Source organism: Sinohyriopsis cumingii, unplaced genomic scaffold (assembly GCF_028554795.1).
Source record: "Sinohyriopsis cumingii isolate HCF-2022 unplaced genomic scaffold, ASM2855479v2 utg002349l, whole genome shotgun sequence".
NCBI classification, from domain to species: Eukaryota; Metazoa; Mollusca; class Bivalvia; order Unionida; family Unionidae; genus Sinohyriopsis; species Sinohyriopsis cumingii.
This window is the reverse complement of record NW_028316190.1, coordinates 31,761-46,707: the sequence shown is the minus strand read 5'-3', so window position 1 is coordinate 46,707 and position 14,947 is coordinate 31,761. Positions and strand designations below refer to the sequence as shown.

General features: G+C 36.9%; 2 protein-coding genes across 2 annotated transcripts in view; both read left to right on the top strand.

Annotated features, from left to right (window-relative positions):
• The window catches only part of LOC149770785 (uncharacterized), an 80,946-nt gene extending 76,367 nt beyond the window's left edge, over positions 1-4,579 (top strand). Inside the window, exon 4 of the mRNA XM_089949124.1 lies at positions 4,054-4,579. The gene's annotated coding sequence lies outside the window, so the exon portion shown is untranslated. The remainder of the gene's footprint in view (positions 1-4,053) is intronic.
• Positions 1,054-4,579, top strand: LOC149770784 (uncharacterized). The gene is made up of 3 exons (XM_089949121.1): positions 1,054-1,230; positions 1,480-1,649; positions 3,084-4,579. The coding sequence occupies exons 1-3, from the start codon at positions 1,177-1,179 to the stop codon at positions 3,361-3,363; spliced, it is 504 nt and encodes a 167-aa protein (XP_089805247.1). The 5' UTR covers positions 1,054-1,176; the 3' UTR covers positions 3,364-4,579.
• Positions 4,580-14,947: the final 10,368 nt, after the last annotated feature.

The window sequence follows — 14,947 nt, the reverse complement described above, 5'->3', positions numbered from 1 at the left end:
GTGTGAGTTTTAGAAGGGCTTCTATTAGGCTGAAATACGTTTCTGCCAGAAGACAATTGAGTAGAAGTCTTGTTTACAAAAGTAGTTTCCTTCTGTTGCAGCCAGTTTTCGAGTTATATGTTAATTTTTCTTCAGATTATTTGGATTCTAAAAGATTAATTCGTTTCTCTGGAAATATTTTTGTGCTCATGCAGAAGTCTTGAACAAAGACATTTCTTAAAAATTGTATTCGGATTTCGAAAACCGGAGTGATATTTCTTCTGTTTCTACAAGGATATGTAGACTTGAACACAGTATAGGATACATCATACGTCATCGCCTTCCATCTTGCATTCTTCGTCGGGCTCTAGCTTGAGTTCATTAGAACATTTCATTACTAGGACTTCTAACATTTGTTCGTGGATTATTCTTTGATTACTTTTGGATTTGTTTCTTAAAACCGTAAGTACTTATTTTTTATGTTTACATTATTTTTCCAGGGAAATAAATAATTTGTTAAATGTTTTCAAAGCTTGTTGTTTCGACTCTTTCCTGTGTTACTTTTTGTTAGAGCCTAAATACGTGACACATAAAAGTAGAGTACAGTTGATGCAGTCACTACAAAAAGCAGAGATGAGAAAGTGAGACTTGTGTAAGGGGTATTATTATGATGAACAATCCATGTGATTTAGTGGAGGGAGTATGGAATGGACAATACAAAGATTTTAAGCAGTAAGCGTATACAGTTTGCATTTTTAAAACAACCTTCTCTACAGATGAATTCGTCTGCTATTAAGAACCAGGAAGTCGTGTGCACGTGCTGATAATCACTTATCTACTACTGCAGCAATGGATGCGAAAGTACGAGATACTGACATGCTTCCAATTACCGCTATTTAAGGCATGTCGCTACACTGAGAATAGGGAGCGCAAGAGTACAATCCTCTCCAAAGATCGCTGACGAGCTATACTGTATAAGTAAAACAATGTACTAAACACAAAACGTATAGGTCATAGCAAGGTCGAATTCAATAAGTAATATAACTGTAAACAAAACTCTCTGAAAAGATCGTTTCCTCCTGTTGGCACTAAGACAAGTATAAATAGGTCTTAAACAAGGATGATTTTATTTCGCCCACTGTTATAAATACAGATATAAAGAACGTTGTAGTCACAGAGATCAATTGACTGTCAGCCATGTGTCACAAGAAACTTATCTTGAGCCTTTTCGTGGCCCTTTGTATTTGTCTGGTGAGTATTACTGGTAAAGTGTTTGAGATATGCCGGACGTTTGAAAATAGCTAGATTCAGTTTTAAAACTATTCTACATGTCATTTTTTAAACAAACACGAATGAAAATGTGTTGTCTGTAATGACCGACAATTTACTTGTGCATAACGTTCTATAATTTATTAAAAAGACTTTATCCAAGCGTGCTATGAAAATTTCTTAGGAAAATTACCTACATGTAGGTACATAATATTCCAAAATCATTTTCAGGTGTGCCAGGCTTCATCGTCTGGGGAGAGAATTGGTAACAGAGCCCGGTCGTACATGTCAAGTCGGAAGTGGTTGTATTCCAGTAGTCACGTGACTGGAACAAACACCAACAAATGCAACATTTTTGTTGCAGATGTTCTAAAGGAGGAGACTTGCCCCGCCCCAAACAGGTAGGCTTTCTCTTTTCTTGTTTTGTTGAGCAAATACTAACATTTACCCCTATATTACGCGGTCTAACTGCGAGCAAGGTAGAATCTGGTGTGGAAATCATACAGCCCTGGGTTTCAGCCTGATATCGTTTTTTGTTCACCAATCACAAATGAAGTTACTTTGAAAGTTCTGTTTCTGACTGGCTGAAACTCAGTCTCAAACTCAGACTCAGTATTTTGTGATTCCAAGACAAGGCTTGAACTTACAAGCCAAATGGTAAGTATTTAAACTGAATTCCTATCATCCAGTGCAATCATAGATCTGAGATATGTGTCTAAGATATTCACAGTTTGATGCGCTCTGTACAAGTGCTGTTTGACAAAAATTCGTTTTTATTTGCCATCTCTGTTCTCAAACTCTTCACCGTGACACTTTTATTTATCTGTCTTGCCCAAGGAGACGAAGAACACAACGTTCTTCCGCGGATATCAGAGATGAATCTCATTACATTCCAGCAACGGTTAAAGGCATGAACAACTTGAGGAAAAATGGTTGACAAACATAAAGCTACAAGTTAGCAAATAAATATAGTCGAATGCAAAAACATGAACATAAGGAATCCTCTATTGTTGTTTGTTTTAAACTGAGACAATTAAAAGTTATTAGACCATATAAACTTTGCGTGATTGCTTTTGAATTAAAAATTGAGTCAGGTAGATACTATTGTATAACGAGGTAATATGAGATCTGTGAATATAGTCCATGTATGAGTAATCACAAAAATGACAGGCCTATATATTTTAAATGACCAAAATATGAGAATATGCACGAAGGCAGGAACATTCCTCTCTCTCTTTCTGTGTGTGTGTGTTTGTTGGATTTTTAACGTAGCTTTAACAATTTTTCAGTCATATCGCTACGATGTCTGCATTGTGGCAGTTTATAGTTATGTCGAGCACTGAGGCATCATGCCGCAGACATGTAGCATGATGTCCCACTCAGTCACATTATTCCTACACTAGTCCAACCAATCATAACACTAACCTCTTAATGTTAAGCGCCAAGCGAGGCAGCTGTTAGTACCATTTTTAGAAGTCTTTGGTACGACCCGGCCGGGGTTCGAACCCGCGAGGCGGAAACGTTAACCACTAGGCAACCCGAGCTGTACATTCCTAAATAGCTAATATTCACATCATGGGCTTTAAACTTAACTGAACTGATTTAGCGTAATTACACAAAACAGTGGTAAACCTTTTAAAACTTGTTGGTATTGTTGGCTATACATCTAGTTTATTTTCTGTTATTATTATTATTATTATTATTATTATTATTCGTATATAGGTAGCAGTGGGTTGGGGAACCATTCCACTGACTACCTCGCAATTCATTATATAGCCAATTGGACCATTATTTAAGAAAAATTGATTTCTAGCTTTTTTCTTTTTATTTTCAAGATGGTTTTGGTATTATACACCGATTGGAGCAGAAGAATGGGCCAATCCGAATTCGTGGTACTTGGGCACCTCCCGCTGTTGGGAAAGATGCAACAGCCCCGTGAAGGGTGATGTCATAGCAACGGGTGGTCATGTGGGTATTGTTTCCGGTTATCGGAAAACAACGAGTGCTTCAGCAGCAGCTAACCCTCAAGGCTTGATTGTCGAGAACGACTGGGGTTTCCGAAGCGGCCAAAACCCAACTTGCTGGCGCTATCGACACTACAAATCCGGCTGTTAAAATACAACGTCTCATATTTGACAAAAACTGTCCGGTGATCTGAAAACTCTTTGTAAAACTGCAGTGACCTGAAGAATGTGAAAACAAATATTGATATAATCTTTTCAATACTCATTCAGCACCACTTTTTCCCTCGTTGAACTGAATGCCAATTATTTGTTTCTTTACTTTATTAGGAAATCAGTAATTGTTACAAATAAGAGAGGGTTACAACCAGGGGAAAAGTACTGTGTGAACGCGTGGAAACGGCGTTCCCTTACTTTTTGCACGTTCCCTTACTTTTTGCGCTAGTTATTGTCCTCAACTGAGTAACGTGCGTTCTCTCACTTATTTATTTAGCACTACACCACTGTTTATAAGCAAAAGAAAAGTAAGTCATGTCCAATTTTAATTATTATAGTTATCATTACAAGGTAAATCGTAATCTCGGTATGTATTTTATAAGCAATTTAATTTATTTCAGATGACCTTCCTAATGGACACCTATAATTCACAATCTGTTGATATCTTCATCGACAAGGAATGTTTTCAGTATCGATGGATGGATGGATGGATGGATGGATCGATAGATAGCTAGATAGACAGACAGACAGACATATAGATATATATACTGGGTGAGGTGGGTGGATAGTGAATGGGTAGGTAGGTAGGTTGGTAAATAGGTAAGTAGGTGGGTAGGTAGGTAGGTAGGTAAAACTGAAATATTTTTGTCAGAGGCTTAATGGGGCAAAGATGAAGTTAGAAGTTGACGAGTTTTCCCGCTTGGTAGCAACAACGGAAAGTGCTATCCCCATATTCTACTGAGGATGCGTGTTAGCACAAAGTGAAATTGTATATGGAGAAAGAATAGTATATACAGATTAGAGAATTTATTTTCGTCCTCTAGTATACCCCGTGTATACTAGCTTGCATGGGAAATCTCATTCGAAAGTACTTCTCGAAGAAACCATCCATGCACAAGTACATTGAAATAAGAAAATATGTTAACTGGAGAAATTTGCTTAGGATGCGTTTAAAATTAGAGATAGATTATTATTTCTAAAGTAATTTCTTCATAGATTGTTTAAATTTGTCTATTCTTTCCTTTTCTGCTCCTGACGATTTGTGTATTGCATTTATGTTTGAAGATGTACCTACAACATTTGGTAACCATGCACTATTTGTAATATTTTTATAAGTATGTAAATGCTTATGATAATAAACTAATGAATTGTAATGTATCTTTCTATAATAGCCCCTATGCCTTGATTTCTGTCAGAGAAATTCGGAGTAACTGCGTATTTAGATGAGAGTTAATTACTGTATCAACATTAGAGTAGTTATGCTACTCGCAAATCCACGGAGATTTCCATTTTTTATGTGGAGATGTGCGTATTGGTACGTGCAGGCCAGGTGATCAATGCTGTTATCCGTGGACCCTAGTTCCGATCTGAGTAAAGGACGAATTAAAAATGCTCTGCCCTCTACAATAATATTGTCTTGCCCCCCACCAATAGCTCTCTCTCTCTCTTTTGTGGCAAAATATCTATCCACAAACATATTTCTTGAAAACAATACGTGTTTATCGAATGACATTGTTATCAACAACAACAATTTACAGAAGTGACAACGTTTGCGAATTGAATTATCGATGTAATCGGTGTTAAATTTTGTTTGTATTACATTTTTACATTTCTTTTTCGTACAAGTGTAATAATTATCTCGTTTTTAAATATATTGTAATTGCAATTAAATCCGCTCTGTTAATGTGCTCACAGTAACTAATATATAATTCTTAACACAGGGCATTGAAACGTGTTCATGCATATTGTTGTATTGTATATTGTTTTGGCAATACGTGAAAGAAAACCACATGTACATTTTGGGAATAGAGTCGTGGTTTAAAAAAATGGTGATACATTTGTCATTTTCTTAATGGATGGTTGTAAAATTACTTCAACTTCTTTAAAGGGTTTGAAAAAGTTTGCTCTTCTGTTAATATTCAACATTAAAAATGTGATTAAATACGTCTCTTATGCATAGAACCAACCGTATTATTGTAGGTGTCTGAAAAATGACTGAAGTATACGAGATCTTTCAACTGTTTCGAAGATCAATAAGCTTCCTAGTCATGGGACTGTGTGACGTCAGAGACGGGACAGCTGAAACAATTGCTAGTCAGCCTTGTTGTGTACTTTTTTATTCCTGAATTTAGTCATTTTGGTAATAAACCTATTTCAGGTATGGACAGACATTCTCGTTCCTCAAAATTTCAGCCATACCGGTTTGAGACGTTGTCAAACGATGCTCTAGATTTTGACAGCTCGGAAACCGGCTCATCAGCTGAGAACTGTTGTGAAAGACGATATTAATATCAGCGTACTTATGAACAGGAGTTGATACTATCTTTTTTTTTTCGAAAGACATATTTCAATTTATATTAAAAAAATACAAGTTTAGTTTTATTTTTAGTTCTACAAAATAATATATGTGGGTGGGGAATGTAAACAGTAGTGTGGCGGATATTCATTGCAATTGCTAATATGCGTGTAGGTGATATAATTCAAGGTTAGTTTAGGATAACATTTAAGTATATTGCACGTTCTTTGTCAGATAGTGTGTAAAATTTTGCTTTTAAAATTGTGTCTGTGCATAGACGTGTTATATATCTCTGTGCATGTCTATTTTCTTTTTTGGAGGGACTGAGAAGTAGTGTTCGTCATGTGCAATATTGAGTTCATGTGATACGCCCTGTTAAGTGCCTTAAACAGTAACATCATATTCTCCATTATACATTCTTGTGCTTATGCAATAAAACCTGCTAAAGAGATAACCAACACTTCTGCCAGCAAAAAAGGCCAACTTTCATTGTATGTGGTCTGTCCAAAGATGCTATCTTATTTATAAACACCCACATTTTGTCTTTCGTTTTGCGAGTTCGGCTTACCAAACAAGTGATCGCAAGTTCGATACTACCAGATATTTTGTGCTTGTTTGTATTTTGATGTTCAACTTTAATTTAATCTCGCTCATCCAATCCATTTTAAATTCCATTTTAAATTCTAAGTTTTACTTTAATATTTTACGTTGAAACCTTTTTTATCATTCCTCTCCTAGGACGTGCAACCCGGCTTCCAAACGAAAGGTCGCGTGTTTACAAACTCGCGGCGGCATTTTAACATTTTTAAATACTTCTTTTGGTATTTTTATGTTCAAAGTTTCTTTTAAACTCGTTCATCCCATTTTTGTAAAATACATTTTTTGATACTTGTTTTCTGTTCAAGAGCAGGCAATTAACCCAGCTTTTTAATATTCAATAACTGCGTGTGGCATTATTTTATAAATCTGGTTTTCAAAAACAGGCAGCCTCATAAAATGGGACATTCATTTGACCTGTTACTGTTATTTTGATATTGTAGTAGAACCTATTTATGAATCATTCTTTCTTCAATTACTTCTTTCATAGGTGCTTTGTGGTTTCTCTTAGCTCAGGCATGCTGAGAATATCTATTGTCAGGAAGTGGATCTTGGTGTTAACCTGTCCCCAGACTCGGCGATGACAGTCATATAAATTTAATATCACATACATCGAGAAAAAATAAGATTGTTACCCATCAAATAATCAAAGATTTAAAAAATATCAGGGTATATGTATTATGTACATGTGTGCACTACAATAAATACTGTAGAACTCAGTCATGAAGGTAATATAGATACTTGTACTATATACGATTTGTGTTGTGTATATGGCACTTGCTAAGAAGACTACACGATAAAGTTATCCCAGTCCAGTCCTGTATTGTAACAGCAATAAGTGCATCTCTTCCCATGTACACACGCATATCCTAAGGTAGTAACACGTATCATGTGTGTGTGAGTGTGATTTGGAGTTTTAACATAGCTATAACAATTTTTCAGTCATATTGCTACAATGTCTGCAATGTGGCAGTTTATAGTGATGTCTAGCACTGGAGCATCATGCCACATACATATAGCATGATGTCCCACCAAGTCATATTATCCTGACACCAGGCCGACCAGTCCTAACACTAACCTCTTAATGCTGAGCGCCAAGCGAGGCAGATGTTAGTACCATTTTTGCAAGTTTTTGGTATGAATCGGCCAGGGATCGAACCCACGAGCTCCCGCATCCGAGGCGGAATCACTAACCACTAGACCACGGGAGCGGTCACACACATATAATGTAGAAACTGATTTTGTTATAGTAATTTAAAATGTTTATTATAATGACTTATACTGATATATAATGCTATTTCAGATTAGTGCAATGCCAAGGAATTAGGAAAAGAACGAGTTCCAGACCCCATTACACTTATGTTCCTTCGGTTTTATGCAACACAGCATGTTGGCATTTTTTTCCCTCTTAAAACTAACGTGCATCCGACATCAACTTCTACATCTGCAGTCACGCGCTGCTGCCAGTCTTCCGCCTCTGACATCACTCGCGCTGGGTTTCCGAAGATTAAGGGAAGTTATGCATACGAAGCGGGAACGTTTATTTGACCGATTTGATAGAAAACGACTGTGTACTACGTGAGGATCTGAATTTCAGCAAACACATTCCTTTGGACATTTTTATATACTCTAGTAAATAGGAAAAATAAATAACATTGGAAGAAAACCTTTCAGTCATATATTTGTATTCTTCAGCATATTACCGACAGGAGGTACTGTCTGTAGTACCGTTTCAACAAGGTCCCAGTTACACTTAACGTCTCAAATGTTCTTCCTTATATAAATATTTTCAATATGTGTTCAAAGGTATAATTTGATAATAATAATAATAATAATAATAATAATAATAAAATAATAATAATAATAATAATAATAATAACAATGAGGACTTTGTATAGAGCCTAATCTTTTGAAGGTCTAAGAGCTTTACAACATTAGACAACACGTATAAGATAAAAACATATAATGATATCATTACAAAAACAAACACCGTGAAATTAGAAAACATTAAAAAACATGCTGAGAATATTTAAGGTAGGAAGCATTATTAGGTCTTTAAGTTTGTTCTTGCAGTCGAAATAAGTGAGTTTTGAGAGCCCTCTTGAATGTGATGACTGAGTCTTTGTGTCTTTGTGTTCAGTGGGCAATTCATTCCACATTGCTGGGCCCTGGTATGCAAAAGAACGCTTTCCATATGACTTTGTTTTCATAGTGGGAATAATGAGTATACGATTGTCAGAGGAGGAGCATAAGTATCTTGCTGGTGTGTACACACGGGTGAGGTCGGATAAGTATGTTGGACAGGTGTGTTTTGAACTTTTTGAAGTTTCTGGAGCAGAGATTGAGATAAACCAGACAGAATTGAGTTACAATAGTCCAGTCCTGAAAGTACTAATGAACACACACGTGTTTTAGTGGTATCAACTGAAAGATATTTGCGAATTGAGCCGATGTGTCTCAGCTCAAGATATGCAGCCTTGCATATGTTCATGACATGTTGGTGCAATGTGAGAGTACTGTCCAGAGTAACACCTAGGTTTCGTACTGATTGTGTGAATTTAATGTTGGTGTTGCTGATATTTATTGTTTGAGGTAGAGGATGTGAATGAAAAAGTCTTTGTGTTGTGATCAGAATTGCCTCAGTTTTATCATCATTCATCTGCAGCTTGTTACATGTCATCCATGATTTCACATCAGAAATGCACCTCTCCACACTTTGGATGGTAGCATCAACTTCAGTTGGGTGGCTAGATTTGTATATTTGGGTGTCATCAGTGTACATTTGGTGAGACACTGGATGATGATCTATGACACTTGAGAGCGACTGAGTGTACAGAATGAAGAGAACAGATCCAAGAACAGACCCTTGTGGAACACGTCAACATAGCTCAACTGGGCTGGAGTGTATTCCATTTGCAGATACAATTTGTGTCCTGTTGACCAAGTAGGACTTGAACCACAGTAAGGTTGTATCATGAATGCCAAATACATGCTGGAGACGGTGAAGTAATATATCATGGTCTATTGTGTCAAATGCTGCATACAAATCAAGGAGGGTGAGGACTGTAATCTTTCCGCTATCCAGCGCAGAGAGAATAGCATTAACTACATTTAGAAGAGTAGTTTCAGTACTGTGGTAAGGGCGATAAGCAGATTGTACATTGCTAAAAAGACTGTTTGAATTTAGATGAGATACAAGTTGGGATAGAACGACCTTTTCTAAGATTTTTGATATGAATGGGAGATTAGAAACTGGGCGGTAGTTCTTTAAATCGTTATGGTCTAGTGTTGGTTTCTTCAGCAGAGGCTTTACAATAGCAATTTTTGAAAAATGATGGGAATTCCCCGGATGAGAGAGAGGTATTAATAACATCAGTTAGTGAAGGCAATACTGGATCTAAGCACTTAAGCAGCAGTGATGTTGGAATTGGACCAAGTTCACATGACTTTGGTGTACTCTTCATCAGGATTGTACGTACGAAATCGATAGAGACAGTTTCAAATGCTGCTAATGGTTACCGCTCAAATTCTGTATCCCAACTGTATGGTGACGACGAGTCAATTGAAATTGTGGCGTCAAGCTTATCTCTAATGGTTTGTACTTTGTCACGGAAGAAATTTGCAGGCATATCCGGAAGGTTGACTGGAGAGAAGGTAGCTGGAAGTGGTGTAGATTTGTTCCTTGACATTAGCTTGCTAGTAATCTCGAAGAGCTCTTTGCAGCTTGAACTTTCCATGATCTTAGTCGTGTAGTGGGCTGATTTCGCTGCATGGACTATATTTGTGACATTCTTCTTAGCGGCTTCATAGATTTGCTTATGAATAGTGAGTCTGGTGGAAAGCCAAAGCCTCTCAGCTTTACGGCGGTCTCTTTTAGGAGTGCGAATTTTTACCATCACACTGCTATACCATGGAGAACACTTTTGAATTGATACTCAGCACTTGGTAGCTGGCGCATGTTTGTCAAGCAATGAACGCAGGCAGTTATCGAGTTGTTCTGCAGTAGGAGGTAAGCAAGTTGTTAAGTTAGCTTGCATATCGTGCATTAGTTTGGTTCTATTTATCCTACGGAGGTTTCTCTTAGTAGCAGATAAAGGTGGAGGGTTAGGGACTGATACGTCAAGATGGCATATAATGCAGAGGTGATCTGATGCAAGGTCATGGGATACCAGGGAGGACCGTAGAATGTTATCATCAGGTCTATGAAGAATCCAGTCTAAAATGTGACCATGTTTATGGGTGGGTTGGTTAACTGACTGTTTCAGGTTGAAAACATGAATGGAATCTATGAGTTTTGATGTATTTGGGTTTCCGGGACAGTCAAAGTGAAAGTTGAAATCTCCAAGAATAACCAGGTTGCCACCTATCGATGACTTTATTGTTTTACAGTACATGCAGCACACATCGAGGATTAAAAACAATTACAATATACATAATGGCATTAATAAGATTTTGTTTTATCTTCATGTACAAGTTAAAACTTTCGTCAAATTTTAGGAATTTTCTACCCTTTTTTAAGAATGCAAGCAATCCAAATTCTACAGCTTTGAACGAAGGATTTGATTTCTGTACTTAAGTTAATTTGATCTTTGCCGCTAATACAATTCTTAATAATGACAGATGCTACGAAATCTTAATTTGAGGTGGTATTCGAAGACTTTTTGTGAAACCGAGGCCATGGTGCCCAAAACGGTACCAAGTCATGTTCGATAGTAATTTAAATGTTCATGTCTCTCGGCATTCGTCCATCTTCGGGTGACGATGGTGTATCTTCCGGTTGTGTGTCCTATCTCTACATTCGCGAGTGGCTGAAGAGTCCGACCCTAGAGTGACAGTCTCTGTTGCACTTGCTGCAGGTGAACGTCGATGCTAGTTGAGGCTGTTTTTGTTTCGCCTTCCTCCTGGCTCTCTCTGCAATGAGGCTTGTGTTTCTAGCTTCATCGGCTTTCTAAATTTTCATGTATGTATTGAACTAATAGGGTATTTGTTATATTCAGATATTTTGAAGTGATCCCTCATTCGACTGAAGCTAAAATTCGGTTATTTTTGTACATGACCCTATTTGACAGTACCGAACGTATTACACACTGAAAAAATGTTGTGAAAGTATTGTCGAAGATCTTCTATTCTAACCAGTCAACACGGTCATGGAGATTATGCAGTATACCGACTTCAGTGGTTGTCAATGTATATACTGGTAAAGACCAAGTCATTCACGGCATCGAACGAGGCCGTCATCCTACTGGAGATAACAAACACAAGTTAGGTCATGAAAATTTCATCGCCTCGTATTCTAATTGCCAGTAACAATTTACGAAATTAGCTGACTGCTTAGTGGTAAGTAAATCTTTTTTTAATATAATTCATTTCAAATTTGATGTACTGGACATATCGTATTTATGTCCAATTTACAAGTTAGCTTGTTTATACCTAGAGAATAAAATGACGAAATTTCACGAACTTCTTACATTTTGTAAAGGTTTTACTATGCAAGTCCGATGGCCGTGCTTTCAACAAAGAGGAGAACTGTTAATTTTCTAATCTTGTCTCCATCCTATAAGTGAAGATTAACACTTTGGTGTGGACTTTGTATTAAACATCTGGGATGATGACCTCATAATGTATCTAGAATAGTAGGAAAGGATATACATGTACCTCAAGGCCTAAAGACGAACTAATAATGACATAACTATATACCAGTATACACACATATACGAAGTTAACTCCACCCACCCTCTCCAACCCCATTCAAAATACGTCGTTTAATGTGAATGTTTTCGTTATCTAATTTTATCACATTATCTATAAGATATTGATACAAATCTGGGCATTGTAGTGAAATCAATGTCACGACTCATGCCGAGATGTGCTAAGTGTCCCTGATGGGTTTAGAACGGTCCGATTCTTTCATTTGCATTCATGATGAATCATTTTTCGAGGAAAAGGAGGCTATATAAAAAATACCCTTTAAAAGATCGTGTCGTGAAGAGAAGTTAGGAGGCAGGTGGAGGGAGCGAGAAGTAGTTAAATGGGAACATTATACCATCCATTTTACTAGTTCTAGCACACAACTTGTCCTCTGAAAAATATTGTAATGATGGGATACATTACCGCTCTCTTACCAACCTATGTATGTATGTATGTATGTATGTGATGATATTCTCTCACACTTTATTCTTTCTCTCCCACTCTCTTCCTCGATTTCGTTACCCAACAAAATAAGCACACAGATGTTTATCATAAGCATATTTGATTGATACTTGACATGTAGCGTGTTGTCAATAACATCAATCGATTGATCACTGACGACTATCAAACCTTATAGCGTGTTGTCAATAACATCGACCGATGCATGAATGGCTACTATTAAACATTGTAGCGTGTTGTCAATAGCTCAATCGATCAATGATTATTAATGAACCTTGTAGCCAGTTCTGAATAATGGATCACTAACTACTATTTCTAGTGCTGCTGTAGGGAAACAAATCAAACATATAAATGAAAGTCACGTAATTTTTATAGAAAAATGAAAAGCAAACTCGTAATATTTATTCTGGAAACAACGACCGAAAATCTGTAAATGATGCACCAATTTGAAGAAAACCAGATTCACAACGCAGAGAGCCATGTCAATGTAGTAGTCACGTGACACCAAGAAACACATCGCTGACACGTGCTCGGTACTTCTTGAAAATGGTTTTCTCCACCCTGCTGCGATACCTACAGGTTTCTGGTCATTGTTCTGAGAATAAATATGTTGAGAATTAAGAGTACATTTTATTTATTTGCAAACATTAAGTGACTTCTACATAAGTTGTCCAGATTCTATGTACAGCAAGTTTCGAAGTTTGTTTATTGTCGATGTCACGTGACTGTATGACCTCTGATATCGTTGACATGTATGTTGCGAGAGTTGTGTAGTCACGGGACTAGGAATGCCAATGGCCAGATCCAGATCAAATTTCAGCAATGACGTACTTTTGTCTCGTCTGTCAGCAAATTAGAGACATGACGAATGATATGCTCACGATTTTTGAGTAAATGACTCATATTCCTATCGATTTCATGCAGGTATATCCCGAAGAAAGGTCATTTAAGTTTGCTGGGCGGGCTATTAAGCGGCTACATTTCCTATACAAGGCAAAAATACCTTAACATGGAAAACAGCCTATCACCTACACCCCACGACTTAATATTCCCAATGAGGCCAGAGTATACGCCATAGGTCAAATTCCTGTCAGAGTTGATACATCCTCTGAACCAATGTTTCACATGCTGGGGACACTATAGAACCTACAGTGTAATGTTAGTTACAGTACTGAAGCTAACCACATCAAACAATGTATGCAATAGTAACTTCATAGTCTCGGTGTTAAATTCCCGTTTGAGGCTATAGTGTTCCCTTCATATTAAACCTACGGACATTTGAATCAATTCCCATGTTTCTTCCATTATTAACCCACGACGTAATGTTAATTCCCGTTTGAGTGCCAAGTGTCACATATTACTCCATCGTTTGTGCATAAATCATACGACTAATCGTTTAATTATGTTTACTCTTGGCGTATTAAGTGGCCATCCGAAATAAATATTTCATAAGTTAAAATTCTATTAACTGCAAATCTTTCTTGAATTCAAGACCTTTTAAAAATAGTACGAAGAGCGTAGGATTTTGCTGAAGCTGTCTCTGATAATAATACTAGAAGTAACACTAAAAATATACAACTTTGGGAGGTACATTGAAAACAGTTTGATTATTAGGTCAAGTATTCATCCAATACTTCAGGCACTTATAATGCTATTAGAGTTACAGGAAGCATGTATCTGTAGTAGTTGCACTTCATTCAGATATCCATTTCATATTCAACAGTATTTATTTAATTTATTTAATAACAAAGATAACCCACGGATTCTTCCTTTCTTCGTTTCTTCTTCAGGCTATCCCGAGCATTTACATCCACCGATAGTACACCGTGAACAGTCATAACAGCAACTTTTATATTTATCTCCAGCAACCATTGGCTCATGTGATTATTTTAACAAACAAACGAACGTGTTGAAACTCACACAATGTCAGTTTCAATACACCTCTGAGTATTTTGTAAATATTTGCAACTGTAAACTGTCGGAATTCGAGTGATTGAAGTATGATGAAACTGATGCATCGTATGCAAACTTGAAAAGTTCATTGTTAGCGAAAGGAAATACGTGAGTAATAAACACTGCCATGACTGCGCAAAACACAAAACAAGGTCATGCTGACATTAATGATAAGTATACTTGTGAAATGCACGTAAGAAGACTAATAAAGAAATCTGCGATAAATCATGATAATAAATTCGAATTTAGTGTTAATAGTACACAAAGCTAATAAAACTATGCTACTACCCCTCACACCCACCCCACGCAAAAAAGAATTCAAAAAATGAACGATACCAATTAATGAATAAATTAAAGATTGTATAGCTATCTATTTTTTTAACTTTAGCGGTGGCCTTATGAAAAATGCTAAAAATAATTTTTCTGAATTCAATTTACCTGAGATACGTGCCACCCCTATATCAATTAGGTACCCACAATTTCAATTTTTCCTTTATTGCGGTGGGGTGGATGGGTGGGGTGGACACGG

Bases quoted from the DNA above. Each gene is read 5' to 3' on its own strand.
- LOC149770784 (XM_089949121.1), top strand. From the start codon at position 1,177: ATGTGTCACAAGAAACTTATCTTGAGCCTTTTCGTGGCCCTTTGTATT. The intron at 1,231-1,479 runs GTGAGTATTACT...AATCATTTTCAG, and splicing joins TGGCCCTTTGTATTTGTCTG to GTGTGCCAGGCTTCATCGTC. The intron at 1,650-3,083 runs GTAGGCTTTCTC...TTTATTTTCAAG, and splicing joins ACTTGCCCCGCCCCAAACAG to ATGGTTTTGGTATTATACAC.